At 45.7% G+C, this 15221-nt stretch overlaps 1 protein-coding gene across 1 annotated transcript in view; it reads right to left on the bottom strand.

Moving 5' to 3' along the window:
* The window catches only part of LRRC9 (leucine rich repeat containing 9), a 150775-nt gene that overhangs the window by 111223 nt on the left and 24331 nt on the right, over nucleotides 1–15221 (bottom strand). Inside the window, exons 4-8 of the mRNA XM_068254432.1 lie at nucleotides 13386–13526; nucleotides 11886–11949; nucleotides 7481–7551; nucleotides 5225–5407; nucleotides 2315–2470 (exon numbers count right to left, since the gene is read on the bottom strand). Coding sequence (XP_068110533.1) covers nucleotides 2315–2470; nucleotides 5225–5407; nucleotides 7481–7551; nucleotides 11886–11949; nucleotides 13386–13526 — 615 coding nt within the window. The remainder of the gene's footprint in view (nucleotides 1–2314; nucleotides 2471–5224; nucleotides 5408–7480; nucleotides 7552–11885; nucleotides 11950–13385; nucleotides 13527–15221) is intronic.

Here is a 15221-nt window from a genome sequence, read left to right on the forward strand (position 1 = left end):
AAACGGTTCTCTAAACGAGCTATTAACCTAATCATCTGAATCAACTAATTAACTTTAAACACCTGCAAAAGATTCCTGAGGCTTTTAAAAACTCCCAGCCTGGGTCATTAATCAAAACCGCAATCATGGGTAAGACTGCCGACCTGACTGCTGTCCAGAAGGCCATCATTGACACCCTCAAGCTAGAGGGTAAGACACAGAAAGAAATTTCTGAACGAATAGGCTGTTCCCAGAGTGCTGTATCAAGGCACCTCAGTGGGAAGTCTGTGGGAAGGAAAAAGTGTGGCAGAAAACGTTGCACAACGAGAAGAGGTGACCGGACCCTGAGGAAGAAGGACTGATTCCAGACCTTGGGGGACCTGCGGAAGCAGTGGACTGAGTCTGGAGTAGAAACATCCAGAGCCACCGTGTACAGGCGTGTGCAGGAAATGGGCTACAGGTGCCGCATTCCCCAGGTCAAGCCACTTTTGAACCAGAAACAGCGGCAGAAGCGCCTGACCTGGGCTACAAAGAAGCAGCACTGGACTGTTGCTCAGTGGTCCAAAGTACTTTTTTCAGATGAAAGCAACTTTTGCATGTCATTCGGAAATCAAGGTGCCAGAGTCTGGAGGAAGACTGGGGAGAGGGAAATGCCAAAATGCCTGAAGTACAGTGTCAAGTACCCACTGTCAGTGATGGTCTGGGGTGCCATGTCAGCTGCTGGTGTTGGTCCACTGTGTTTTTATCAAGGGCAGGGTCAATGCAGCTAGCTATCAGGAGATTTTGGAGCACTTCATGCTTCCATTTGCTGAATAGCTTTATGGAGATGAAGATTTCATTTTTCAGCACAACCTGGCACCTGCTCACAGTGCCAAAACCACTGGTAAATGGTTTACTGACCATGGTATTACTGTGCTCAATTGGCCTGCCAACTCTCCTGACCTGAACCCCATAGAGAATCTGTGGGATAGTGTGAAGAGAAAGTTGAGAGACGCAAGTCCCAACACTCTGGATAAGCTTAAGGTCGCTATCGAAGCATCCTGGGCCTCCATAACACCTGAGCAGTGCCACAGGCTGATTGCCTCCATGCCACGCCACATTGAAGCAGTCATTTCTGCAAAAAGATTCCCGACCAAGTATTGAGTGCATGTTTTAAAAACACTTTTCTTTTATTGGTCGGATGAAATATGCTAATTTTTTGAGATAGGAATTTTGGGTTTTCATGAGCTGTATGCCAAAATCATCAATATTAAAACAATAAAAGGCTTGAACTACTTCAGTTGTGTGTAGTGAATCTAAAATATATGAAAGTCTAATGTCTATCAGTACATTACAGAATATAATGAACTTTATCACAATATGCTAATTTTTTGAGAAGGACCTGTAGATACACTGCCTGTTGCTACTTGAGCAAACATTTACATCTCTGTACTACTCAGGGCTGTCCTTAGGACTGGTGGATGTTGGTAGGGCTGTTCTTAACCAAAGATATTCCAGGGTGTACCCTGGAGCGTCACTGGTCCTAAGGGGCGCCGCTGAAATGCTTGCTTGCCTACTACAGTTTCATCACGATGAGCAGCAGTCTCCCTGCTCACCTCCTCCTTCCCATCACTGGCTAATAGAAAATACACTGAGGCTGTTGCACTCTACCCCGATACCTCTGGTGACTGAACCATGTTTGCCAGCCACTTGCCTGCTCACTATCATTATTGTGCCCACCTTCCAACCTTAAAGAGGAACTGTCGCGAAAATATTAAAATTTAAAACACGTACAAATAAGTATGCTTCTTCCTGAGTAAAATTAGCCATACATTACTTCTCTCCTATGTTGCTGGCATTTACAGTAAGTAGTAGAAATCTGAAATTACTGACAGGTTTTGGGCTAGTCCATCTCTCCATAGGGGATTCTCAGTATGGCCTTTATTCTTTAAAAAGACATTCCCTGAAAAAGATTTATACAAAGATGCTGGCCAGCCTCCCTGCTCACCGTACACTTTTTTGGCAGTTGGACAGAGCAACTGTCATTCACTAAGTGCATTTTGAAAATAAGGAGATACCTGTAAACCCCCCATGAGGAGATGGGCTAGTCCAAAACCTGTCGGTTCTGTCAGATTTCTACTACCTACTGTAAGTGACAGCAACATAGGAGAAAAGTAATTTATGGCTCATTTTACTCTGTACTTCTTAATTGTATATGTTTACATATATTTAAAATGTTAATATTTTCGTGACAGAGGTCCTTTAAGGAATTTCCACAAAGAGGAATAAATACACCAGGAAATGGTATTGAATCATGGAAAAATGTGTTTCTTACTAGAATTTTATTAATCCTTACACTTTTCACTTGGAAAAGGAGATGGCTCATTCTCTCCAGCGCTACTTCCTCCACTTTGCACCTCTGCTCCTTAAGTTTTTCCAGTTCCTCCCTCAGCTGTCTCTGGACGGTCTTCACACGCATATTGTAGTACATTTTCTTTTTCATTACTGTGGACTTTAAAACAGGATATATTTACACTGACACACCAGATAAGAATTCATATTTACACATTTCTAATAAGTTGTGTCGCTATTATAACACCAGACAAGTCCCCAGATGAGTGACTGTAAAGTTAAATACATAGAGTAGAATCTACTCAGTAGATCTTCATCACCTAAAACAGTCGCTCATGGTGGTTTAGGCTGATTATCTGTTGTGTGTAAGTGTCCCTTAAAAAAGAGATTATACTTCCAAAACTACATTTTCAGTAACTACTCTTAACCCTCCTGGCGGTAAGCCCGAGCTCAGCTCGGGCTATGCCGTGCAGGAGGATTTTTCAGGCCCTGCTGGGCCGATTTGCACAATTTTTTTTTATTACATGCAGCTAGCGCTTTGCTAGCTCCGTGCAGTGCCCGATCGCCGCCACTCCGCGCCGATTCACCACTACCTGCCCCGCAATGCCGCCCCCCCCCCCCAGACCCCATGCGCAGCCTGGCCAATCAGTGCCAGGCAACGCTGAGGGGTGGATCGGGACTCCCTTTGACGTCACGACATCGATGACGTCATCCCGCCCTGTCTAATGGAAATCCTGTTTAGAACGGGATTTCCTGATGGGCCTGATCGCCGGAGGAGATCGGAGGGGTAGGGGGATGCCGCAGCTCAGCGGCTGTCATGTAGCTAGCGCTAGGCAAGCTACATGATTAAAAAAAAAAAAAAAATAGTGCTGCGCTGCCCCCTGGTGGTTTTAATTGACCGCCAGGAGGGTTAAAGAACACTTAAAAGCATTCCAAAGCTTCACCTGTGTATAAAAACATTTATTTACACTGCAGAGAGCAGTACAGGCTTGCTTATCTCTGGTTAATTACTACTGTCCAGGAGACACTCTCTGCCTGTGTCTTCATTCTACCCCCTCCTCCCTCCCTCTGCTGAATAGACAGATCACCCTGGCAACAGGTGAGTCCATTCAGCAGAAAAGGAGGGGGGGCCGGAGTGAAGACACAGGCAGAGAGAGATTTTTGATGGCAATGATTGCATTTGCTGATTAGCCAGAGATAAGCAAGCCTGTACTGCTCTCTGCAGTGAAATTGTACAATTTTACACACAGGAAATGCTTTCAAAATAGTCTTTTTTGTACGTGGGAGTAGCAGTAGCTGAAATTTTAGTTTTTCGGATTATAATCCCATTTTCACATTGACTCCTTTCACAAGTTGGAAAATCCTTGGCTGATTACTATTGTGGTTCCGACAGATGCTATCTGGGGAGAGCTTAAACATACTCATACAAGACAACCCAATAATTTACAGGAACTGGTGGCTTTTGCCAAGACAAATGGGCAGCTTTATCGTCTGAGAAGCTAAAAAGCCTCCTCCACAACAACCACAAAATACTTCATGCTGTCATTGATGTTAAAAGAATCATCAAGCAAAATCAAGCATCATCAATTAAACCGCCTACCTCCAGCTGTTCCTTATGTAATTCCTTGCTGGATCGCTATCTCTGTTGCCTCTCAAACTCGCTCATTTCCCTGCAATTCAGGCCGGTAAAATCCCCGTGTCCCGGAAGTAAAGGTCCATGCAGGCGCAGTAGTCATTTCCTTTCTGCAGAATGCTGGCGCAGTTGGAACGCATAGCCCGCTAACGTACGTCTACGGATGTGTATTGAAGCCGCCGGAGGCGTGTTTGAGCTTGGCGTCCTCCCTCGCAAGCCAAACCCTCCGCTTCAGCCTCCGCCCACCAAACCCTCCCTTGAGCCTACAGAACGCGTGCGCAGATGTACATAGGCATGCTATGCGTTCCAACTGCGCCAGCGTTCCGCAGAAAGGAAATAGCGGCTAAACAAGCCATTTCGGAAAGCTATAGAGGACGCGATCCACCAGAGAAAAACACGAGTAATATGCAGACATGTGTGTTTCACATAATACAGTTTGCTTGATGACTCCTTTAAATGGGCAATACATGGCAGAAAATGACTAAAATTAAATGGCGCTCTGGTTATGTAAACTCTTGATCAGCGTCATTTGGGTAGTTTGGGTAGTGATTACAATTTAAAAAGAGTAAACACAGGTGTTTGGCAATAAATGGCTTCAGACAACCACTAACCAAGAGTGAAAGAAAGTTTTGTTCTGTTATTTACATTCTATGAAACATGGTTAAAGGGAAGGTCCAAGCAAAATTTAAAAAATGAGTTTCCCTTACCTGTGGCTTCTCCCAGCCCCATGCAGCCATCCTGTGCCCTCGTAGTCACTCACTGCTGCTCCAGTCCCCCGCTGGCAGCTAGCCGACCTCAGAGGTCGGCGGGACGCATTGCGTACATTTTTACGCATTCCCGCTAATGCCAGGAACATTAACACATACATTTTTACGCGTTACTGGTTCAATGCCTACATTTTTACGCATTGAACCTGTAACGCGTAAAAATGTATGTGTTAATGTTCCTGCATTAGCGGGAATGCGTAAAAATGGATGCAATGCGGCCCACCGACCTCCACGGTCGGCAAGCTGCCAGCGGGGAACTGGAGCAGCAGTGAGTGACTACGGGGGCACAGGATGGCTGCAGGGGGCGGGTAGAAGCCCTAGATAAGTGAAACTCATTTTTTTATTTTGCTTGGACCTTCCCTTTAAAAAATCAAAAATTCTGGAAGGGTATGTAAAACTATGAGCACAACTGTAGTTTAACAAATGCCACTAAAGATATAAAAACAGAAATATAATAGCTGGTAAACAGGACAAAGAAACATTAATATGATCCACATAGAGAAGTATTCTTTACCTCTGCTAAATCCTTGATCAGTTTTGGGGACACATCATATGTATCCAGCCTCTGAAGCTGTGGCATGTGGTATAACACATGGGTGGAGTAATTGTAGAAAAGGCACACAGGATTCGGGGGGTACTGTGGATCTTTCAGCCCCAAGTCCTTCAGATTGTTCAATCTTGCTAAATTTGTGAGTTCCTTCAATAGGGAGGGAAACAAATCAGGCAAATATTAAAGAGAAACCGTAACCAAGAGTTGAACTTCATCCCAATCAGTAGCTAATACCCCCTTTCCCATGAGAAATCTATTCCTTTTCTCAAACGGATCATCAGGGGGCGCTGTATGGCTGATTTTGTGGTGAAACCCCTCCCAAAGTGTGATGTCAGCGCCTCACAACACTGAGGTCCTGACATCACACTGTGGGAGCCTTGTTGCATTGTGGAAAATAACAGCGGTTTCCAACTGCCAAAAAAGCAAGCAGCATCTCCTTCCAGTGAGTTTACCTGCCAGCTGTAAAAATGTCACCATGTGACAAAAGTCAGAATGTAAATCAGGGAGAGGAAAGAATTTACAATGTGCAGACACTGACGAAATCATTTATACATAATTATTGTAAAAATTAACCACTTGAGGACCGCAGTGTTAAACCCACCTAAAGACCAGGCCATTTTTCTGTAAATAGGCCACTGCAGCTTTAAGGCCTCGCTGTAGGGCCGCACAACTCAGCATGCAAGTGATGGGGGGGGGGGGGGGGCCTTTTCACCCCACCAACAGAGCTCTCTGTTGGTTGGGTCTAATCGCTCCCCCAGTGTTCATTTATTTATTTTATAAAAAATGTTTTTAATAAATTTACCTATTATTAATTATATAAATATGTTCCCGTTCACTGATCCCAGGGCTACCAGGGGACAGCACGGGGGGCGCACCCGTGATCGCACGCGGGAGCGCGCTGAAGCAGAGCAGCCGAAAACTGAGAAATAATTATTTTTTTCCACTTTTTTTCTTATTTTTCCTGTTAAAATGCATTTAGAATAAAATAATTCTTATTAAAATGTACCACCCAAAGAAAGCCTAATTGGTGAATAAAAAACGAAACGATATAGATCGTTTCGTTATAATAAATAGTAATAAAGTTATTGGCGAATGAATGGGAGGAGTGCTGACAGGTGAAAATTGCTCTGGTACAGACGGGGAAAACACCATCTGAAGTGAAGTGTTTAAAAAAATGGACACTTCTCCACATAACTATTGACTTTTATACAATTAAGACCTATTCTGGGGTTTATATGAAAAGGGTGCCTGTAAAAAAGGGCGCCTGGTGGAGCCCATATATACCAACTTCAGCTACAAAAAAAAGGCGCCTGGTGTAGCCCGTATAAAAACTTCGGCTACAAAAAAAGGCGCCTGGTGTAGCCCATATAAAAACTTTGGCTACAAAAACTCCGGGATGTGTTAATTACTATTCCCCCTCCAGGCCACTATGGATAGTGGAGGAATGAAATAATTCGGCTTCCAGCGCTTGTAGCCCATATAAAAACTTTGGCTACAAAAAAGGTGCCTGGTGTAGCCCATATAAAAACTTCGGCTACAAAAAAAGGCAATAATATGGGCTACAAAGGGGCACCCTACTGTAGCCGAAAACCTTGTAGCCGAAAAAAACATGGGCTACAAAGGGGCGACCTACTGTAGCCAAAAACCTTGTAGCCGAAAAAATATGGGCAACAAAGGGGAGCCCGCTTGTAGCCTATATCAAAACTCGGGCGCCCTTTTCTACACCTTGTAGCCCATATTTCCAGAAATAACATTGATGTCTATGTTGGCGCCCTTTTCATACAGGCAGCTCAGGCGCCCTTTTCAACCGATACCCTATTCTGACCTACTGTCCGCATGTACAGTCTGCAAAGGGCAAAACAAAAATGGAAAACCGTGAGCTGGCCAATAGAAAATCATTGCAGTGGGTGGTCTGGGGAGTGGCTATGTTTTTTTTTCTGGTGGGAATAACTATATAGAGGAGCAACCGGTTAGAACTTTCAATAATCTTGTTTGTCTACATCACAGTCTTATCCATATATGCATTTCACCATGTGTGCTATACAGTGATGTATTATTTGCATTACCCTTGTCCAATCACACTATTGTTTATTTATTATAGTTTTTAAATTTTACTATGATATATCACAAAATAATTTTGTACAATATGAGCTAAAAATATCTATAAGAATTTTTTATAACCAAAAAAATAAATAAATAAAAAATCACTAAATACGGTACCTTAAAAGAAGAAATCTTATTACCCGACAGGTTTAACCTTTCAAGTCTGACGTTGGGATCTAAGCAATGTCCTGGTGAGAAATAAAGTAACATAGTAATCTGTGTTTAATGTTGTGCAGAACAAGAAACCCAGAAGCAACTATGAAAAAAAAATCAGCTTTGCACAGTAATGTTGCCTGTACAAGGATCAATTATCAGCTAAATCAGCTCAAAAATTAGGTGATCAGCCAGTAAGGTGACTTATACTAATCTTAACACTGAATCACCAAATAATCTAGTAATATGGTAAAAGCATCTGCAAGTCTACATGGCCAATGTTAAAGTACTGAATTCAGTGTCAATCAAATGCCTCTGAAGTGCAGCTCTGGTACGGAACAACTGTACTGTACTTTTTATACAAACCTAAACTGAAAATACACTGTAGAGATAAACAACTGTGTCTATAGTCCAACTCCAAAATACAGACTTTCCTAGAATCCCATAATGTTACTTTGTGTTCAAAAGCTAAATGCTTACATTTAATGCTTTTATTATCCTAGCTGAGTGGCACAGTATTTTAATTCTCACACAGCTCCTGTTAAAAACTGTTAACTATTTATCTACTCTCTGCCCTCATAAGTGTTTGTCTGACATACCAGCAAGGGTTGTATGGCTTTATCGACGAGAGTTCCACTAAAGTCTGATTTAAGAAAAAGTGTAATTTGCATACCAGAATTCTTAACCTTTACAGTAAGAAAAAAACGAACATTGCCCAGTTCTATGCAGGATTGTTACAAACACGTTTATTTCATCATGTAACATGTCATTTTTGTCATAGTTTGTTTTGGGTGAAAGCAAGCCTATCCAGCCCCTGACAGATATTCAAACTCTGCTGAGCACCACACAGACACACACAAAGTAATCGCCAAGTAAATATATCACAGTTGTTTCACTTGGAATATGTCTGCTCCACCTAAAAAGCAAATTAAATTGGAAGTACTATACTATTAAAGGGAACCAGAGATTTTGGGAGGAAAGGTTTTATACATACCTGGGGCTTCCTCCAGCCCCATAACCCTGGATCGCTCCCACGCCGCCGTCCTCCGCTTCCTGGATCCGCCGGTACCGGGTCCCGTCACTTCCGCCAGTCGGCCAGTTGGCGGGCAGACGCGACCAATATTCCGCATCACAGGGGCTCCCTCCTTAGCCTTACGTGTGCCATGCGTAAGAATATGGAGGGAGCCCCTGTTCATGCAGAAAATTGGCTGCGTCCGCCGGAAGTGACGGGACCCGGTACCGGCGGATCCAGGAAGCGGAGAACGGCGGCGTGGGAGCGATCCAGGTTTATGGGGCTGGAGGAAGCCCCAGGTATGTATAAAAGTTTTCTCTATTTTTACCTAGCTTCCTCTCTGGTTCCCTTTAACATTTAGGGCTTGATTCACTAAGACAAATTGGGCTTGATTCACCAAAGCGTATAAGCCACTTTGCACGTGATATCATGCACGTAAAGGTTTGCACACGTAAAGGTGTGACTTCACGCAAACGGCGTAACGCTTCACGCACAAAGTATTGTTATCACGTAAAGTCATTGCAGATCATTCAAACGGTATGTAGATAATGAATTATTACTATATACAGTACATTATGCGACGTGCGTTAAACTTTACACTAAACGTACATTAACTCACATGTTTATGTAAGCACCATTGCTGAGTTCATTGCCAAACTCTATCTGTTGATTGCGTAAAGCGCCATAGCTCTCAATGGCATTCCGCACTTAGCACGTGAATCGTAACGCCGTTCGGGCGATAAAACGTAACACGCGAATGGTGAAAACTGTTTGCACTCAAAGTGCTTTGCGCGCTCATTTGCGTGTGCAAAGCCTTTACACGTGATGACTGAGTTATCACGCTTTAGTGAACCGAGCTCATAGCATGCCTTATCAAAGTTAGCACGCCTTATCAAAGTTAACACGCCTTGTCAGAGTAGCATAGCAAGCGCTACGAACCCGCAGGTGCTCAGGGCAGGACGAGTGGAGCTCTCGTCATTGCCAATTACCAGGCATAAGTTTGCTATGATACTCTGATAAGGCATGCTAACTTTGATAAGGCGTGTTAACTTTAACTGCTTAAAGACCGCCCCACGCCGATGGGCGTGGTCGCGGTAGCAGCCCCAGGACCGCCTAACGCCAATTGGCGTCAAGTCCTGGGGCTGGGATTTGCAGGAGATCGCGCGCAGGCTGCGCGCACATCTCCTGCTTGAGGGGCGAGGCTCCGCCCCGACTTCAGTCACCGAGCGGCGATTGCCGCCCGGAGGACTGTTAGACAGCAAAATCGCCGTCTTTACACAGTGTACAACGCTGCGATCAGCAGCAGCGCTGTACTGAGGACAGCCGTGTGACATGGCTGTCCCCCTGGGGGACTCAGAAGCGATCCGCTGTGATAGGCTGAAGCCTATCACAGCTGATCCCTGTGATAGGCAGACAGGGGGAGGGAGGGTAATTTTCATATTGAAAAAAAAACAACAAAAAATGTTTAGAAAAGACACAGCAAATGTTTGTTTATAAACAAACAAACAAACCCGGGGGTGATCAGACCCCACCAACAGAGAGCTCTGTTGGTGGAGGGAAAAGGGGGGGGGAAATCACTTGTGTGCTGTGTTGTGCGGCCCTGCAGCTTGGCCTTAAAGCTGCAGTGGCCATTTTCACAATAATGTGCCTGGTGTTTAGGGGGGTTAATCACTGTGGTCCTCAAGTGGTTAATAAGGCGTGCTATTTGTCTTCGTGAATCAAGCCCTTAGTCCCATTGCTCCCCCATCGGTATTTATAATTATGTGTGTATTTAAGGTACTTTTTAAAAAATGTAATAAGGCATCTTTTCCTTTATTTCTGTATTTAGCCACTCCCCCTGTGACATGCTGCCAAGGCAAGGTACCAGGTGTAGTGCTAGTCATGCTGGGATCTGATAAGCCTCTTCATCTCTGCAGGAGCTCCCAAAAGGAAGAGAAGGGGAAGTTCCAGGAGGAGACACACATGACTCATGAAGCAGTGCCCTAGACAGCTCACAGTGGTATTCATTGTCCCCTCAATCTTTGTTTTTTTCTGATATAGATATAATGTCCCCCCCCCCCCCTCCCGGAGTAACTGTCCGTAAATGCGGGCTCCGTCTGCAATTTGCATACACACGCCCCACGTGGTTGCCGGAGTAACATGTGCAAGTGTGTCATGTCACACACACGCCCATGTATATGCCAGCAACCACATAGGGCACCTGTTTGAGGATTGCAGGCAGAGCCTGGACATGGACAGGTAAAGTATACTGCATCGGGAGGGCACATTTTACATTAAGGGGCAGCGATGGGCCGGCGAGGCAGCAGATGCGGCGTCACAAGGCCGATTCCCGAGAGGTGTCATTTCCCTGTCAATTTAAATGTGAAGTGTTTCCGAGATTTTTAGGTCCTTTTTTCCTTTAAAAAATAAGGCCTAGGACCCTTCAAAATCGCAAAACGCCCAAAAAAGCGCTTACAAAAACGCTTTCCAAAAACACCCAATGCACAGAAATCTTATTTGTATGGAGAGCTGTACAGCCGCTGACAAACACTGCTTCACAGGGCATTTTTAAACTTGAAAAGTTCAGCTCCAAAAGAAACACTTAGGGCCGGTTCACATTGTGCGCTTTACCGCGATCGCGTTTGCGTCCGCGATTCGGCAGCCCAAACCTCGGGATTTGCTGCGACTCAGCGTGATTTGCTCTTGTGATTCCCGTTCAATAGAACGAGAATCACAGAGCAGTCGCCTCCAAAATGCTGCATTCAGCCTGTTTGCAATTATTGGAAATCCCAAAGCTGCAGTGTGAATGTATCCATAAGGATACACTAGCAGCGCTTGCCTGGATGGTAATGGTTAAGGGCTCTGCCTCTGACACAGGAGACCTGGGTTCGAATCTCGGCTCTGTCTGTTAAGTTAGCCAGCACCTATTCAGTAGGAGACCTTAGGCAAGTCTCCCTAACACTGCTACTGCCTATAGAGCGTGTCCTAGAGGCTGCAGCTCTCGCGCTTTGAGTCCGGCAGGAGAAAAGCGCGATATAAATGTTCTGTGTCTGTCTGATTGCCGGTGATCAGCAAAGCGTCCGAAAAATCGCCCCAATGTGAATCAGCCCTCATAACTCGCACTAATCAGCATGAGTGCTTTCATAATCGCTTTGTTCAGTTTTGAGTTCAGCTGGGTTTTAATCAGTTATCCATCTCTGCAGATCATGGCATTTATCAGTGAGTGATTATATAAATGAAGTAGTATCTATTAACCCCGAGTCTCACTCCATTTCTCATCAGCTAGAGGCAGGATTACAAGCGGACGGTGTGATTGCAGCCAGAGAAGGTAACTGATAAGAATACAAAGCAGATTGTGGAGAGTTGGTATTTACATACCTATTGAATGGATCAAGTTCCCAGCCAGGCTAAGCTCGATTAAATTCTGCAGCAACTCCAGTCCCTGGAAAAGAAAATCAGTGTTTTACGTCACTAATACAGGAGCATAAGGCTGTGTTCCCACTAGAGCTGTGAAAAGACGCTTTTTTTTCTGTCCGTTCTCCTCTCATTACAAAACTGATGGTGAACACTCCTCCTTCATCATCCACGTTATCACAAGTGACGTCACACACACGCACCTGGTACCGCATGGTAGGGCACTCCCGGTAAGTCGCACAGGTGACGGGGGAGGACGCCAGCAGGACAGGTGAGGATTTAACCACAGAAGGACCACGGTATTAAACACTCCTAGTGACCAGGCTATTTTTTACAATTAAGGTCACTGCAGTTTTAAAGCCTTGCTGCAGGGCCGCACAACTCAGCACACAAGTGATCCCCCCTTTTCTGCCCACCAACAGAGCTTTCTGTTGGTGGGCTATGATCGCTCCTAGGACGTTTATTTTTATTTTTTTTGGAAATACTTCTTTCTTTTTTTTTTTTTTTTTGTATAAGTTTCCTTTTTTTTTTTTGGTTCCAGTCCCTCCCTCCACCGGCCAATCAACGTGATCGGCTGTCATAGGCTTCAGCCTATGACAGCGGATCGCTTCCCTGCCGCCCAGGGGGACAGCTGTGTCACATGGCTGTCCCCAGTAGAGCGCTGCCATAGATAGCAGCATTTTACAGAGGAAATAGACGTAGATTTCGACGTCTAAAAGTCGATTGCCGCTGGGAGACTGATGGAGCTCAGTCATTCAAGCGGAGAGTGCGATCTCCTGCAAAACACGCCCCCACTGAACGCTGATCGGCGTTAGGAGCTGCGTCCATGCCAATTGGCGTGAAGCGGTCTTTAAGTAGTTAAAGAGCAAGGGCACTGGGTGGGGCTTTTACACTGATAGGAACAGTGGCCGGAAGTACGTTGGGTACATCGCTATATCAACCGCCATTACCAGCGCACACTTGATCGAATGCTTTTGCCTGAGATCTTCCAGTATGTCTGATCAATGCATTCATCCGATTTTGGCTCAAAATCTATCGAATCATTAATCAGGCAGACATGTTGCAGCACCAGTTTTACAACTCGATAAAATTATTGAATTGGAAGGTCGATTGGGCCAAGTGATAAATGCCTTGCACACATGCCTGGCTTAAAGCGGACCTGAACTCAAAACTTCCTCTCTGCTCTAAAAGTTACACAACAGCAAGTTTGCTGGTTGTCCCAGCCATCACTTCTTCCTTACTTCCCATGCCTGTCATAGATAGCTACAGGTGCCCCTTACCCTGGGCGAGTAATCTCTCATTTACACTCTGCTTTACACTCCGCATAGGGAAGGAGGGAGGCACCCAGGGAGGGCAGTGAGCCAACTTTCCATCATCAGGCACCTGTAAGCATGTGCCTACTGTGCCTTATGGTAAATCCGTCCCTGTGTGTATATAGTTTTAGTAAACCAGTTGTCTTCTTACCTCTATCACTTCAATCTGATTATCATTCAGCCACAGCACTTCCAGCTGGCTCAGATGTTCCAGATTGTCAATGGCAGTGATACTGTTACAGTACAGGAAGAGCCTTTTCAGATTATGGCAGTCCTGGAGACCTTCTATTTTCTGAAAAGAACAGCAATATATAAGAAAGGGAAAACAAAACCTAAACCAGATAAAATACTGTATTTTTTGGACTATAAGACGCTCCTGACCATAAGACGCACTTAGGTTTAGAGCAGCGTTTTTCAACCAGTGTTCCGCGGCACACTAGTGTGCCGCGGAACGTTGCCTGGTGTGCCGTCCTCTTATCCCCCCTCCCGCACGTCCCCGCGGCCGCCGCTGCTATTACCTTAGCAGCGGCCGCTCTCCCCTCTCCAGCGCATGTGTTTATTCTAGCAGCGTATCTCCCGGCTGCTCTGTGTGATGCGGAAGGAGGCAGGGCTCGGTTACCATAGTAACGGCGATACATATCGCCGTTACAGGAAGCCGCTGCCATGCTTCCTTCCGCATCACACAGAGCAGCCGGAGATACGCTGCTTGAAATATACACGCGCCGGAGAGGGGAGGGGCGGCAGCTGTTAAGGTAATAACAGCGGCGGGGACGGGCGGGGGGAACTATCCTGGGGCACTATACTGACTATCCTGGGGCACTATACTGGCTATACTGGGGCACTATACTGGGGCACTATACTGGCTATACTGGGGCACTATTCTGGGGCACTATACTAGCTATACTGGGGCACTATTCTGGCTATACTGGGGCACTATACTAGCTATACTGGGGGGCTATACTGGGGCACTATACTGGCTATACTGACTATACTGGGGCACTATACTGGGGCACTATACTGGCTATACTGGGGCACTATTCTGGGGCACTATACTAGCTATACTGGGGCACTATTCTGGCTATACTGGGGCACTATACTAGCTATACTGGGGGGGCTATACTGGGGCACTATACTGGGGCACTATACTAGCTATACTGGGGGGCTATACTGGGGCACTATACTGGGGCACTATACTGGCTATACTGGGGCGCTATACTGGGGCACTATACTGGCTTTACTGGGGCACTATTCTGGGGCACTATACTAGCTATACTGTGGCACTATTCTGGCTATACTGGGGCACTATACTGGCTATACTGGGGCGCTATACTGGGGCACTATACTGGGGCACTATACTAGCTATACTGGGGCACTATTCTGGCTATACTGGGGCACTATACTGGCTATACTGGGGCACTTTACTAGCTATACTGGGGGGCTATACTGGGGCACTATACTGGCTATACTGGGGCGCTATACTGGGGCACTATACTGGCTATACTGGGGCACTATACTAGCTATACTGGGGGGCTATACTGGGGCACTATACTAGTTATACTTGGGGGCTATACTGGGGCACTATACTGTCTATACTGGGGCACTATTCTGGCTATACTAGCTATACTGGGGCACTATACCAGCTATACTGGGGCACTATTCTGGATATACTGGGGCACTATACTAGCTACACTGAGGCAACTAAACTCCCTACACTTGGGCAACTATGCTAGCTATGCACCCCAGCCCCCCCCCCCCATAGCCTGCTGTGCACGGCACTGTCCACTAGGTCGCGCAAACAACCGGGGCGGGAAACCCCAACCCCCCCCCCCCCCCCCCCCCCCCGCGCCGTTCCCCGGAGAAAAATTTGGTCAGACAGTGTTCCCCGGGCCGGAAAAGGTTGGGAACCACTGGTTTAGAGGACAAAACCAGGGGAAAAAATATATACTAAACCTGGTGCATCCATGGTGAAGGAGCATATTTTGAATTA

Source organism: Hyperolius riggenbachi, chromosome 9, assembly GCF_040937935.1.
Source record: "Hyperolius riggenbachi isolate aHypRig1 chromosome 9, aHypRig1.pri, whole genome shotgun sequence".
Taxonomy (NCBI): Eukaryota; Metazoa; Chordata; class Amphibia; order Anura; family Hyperoliidae; genus Hyperolius; species Hyperolius riggenbachi.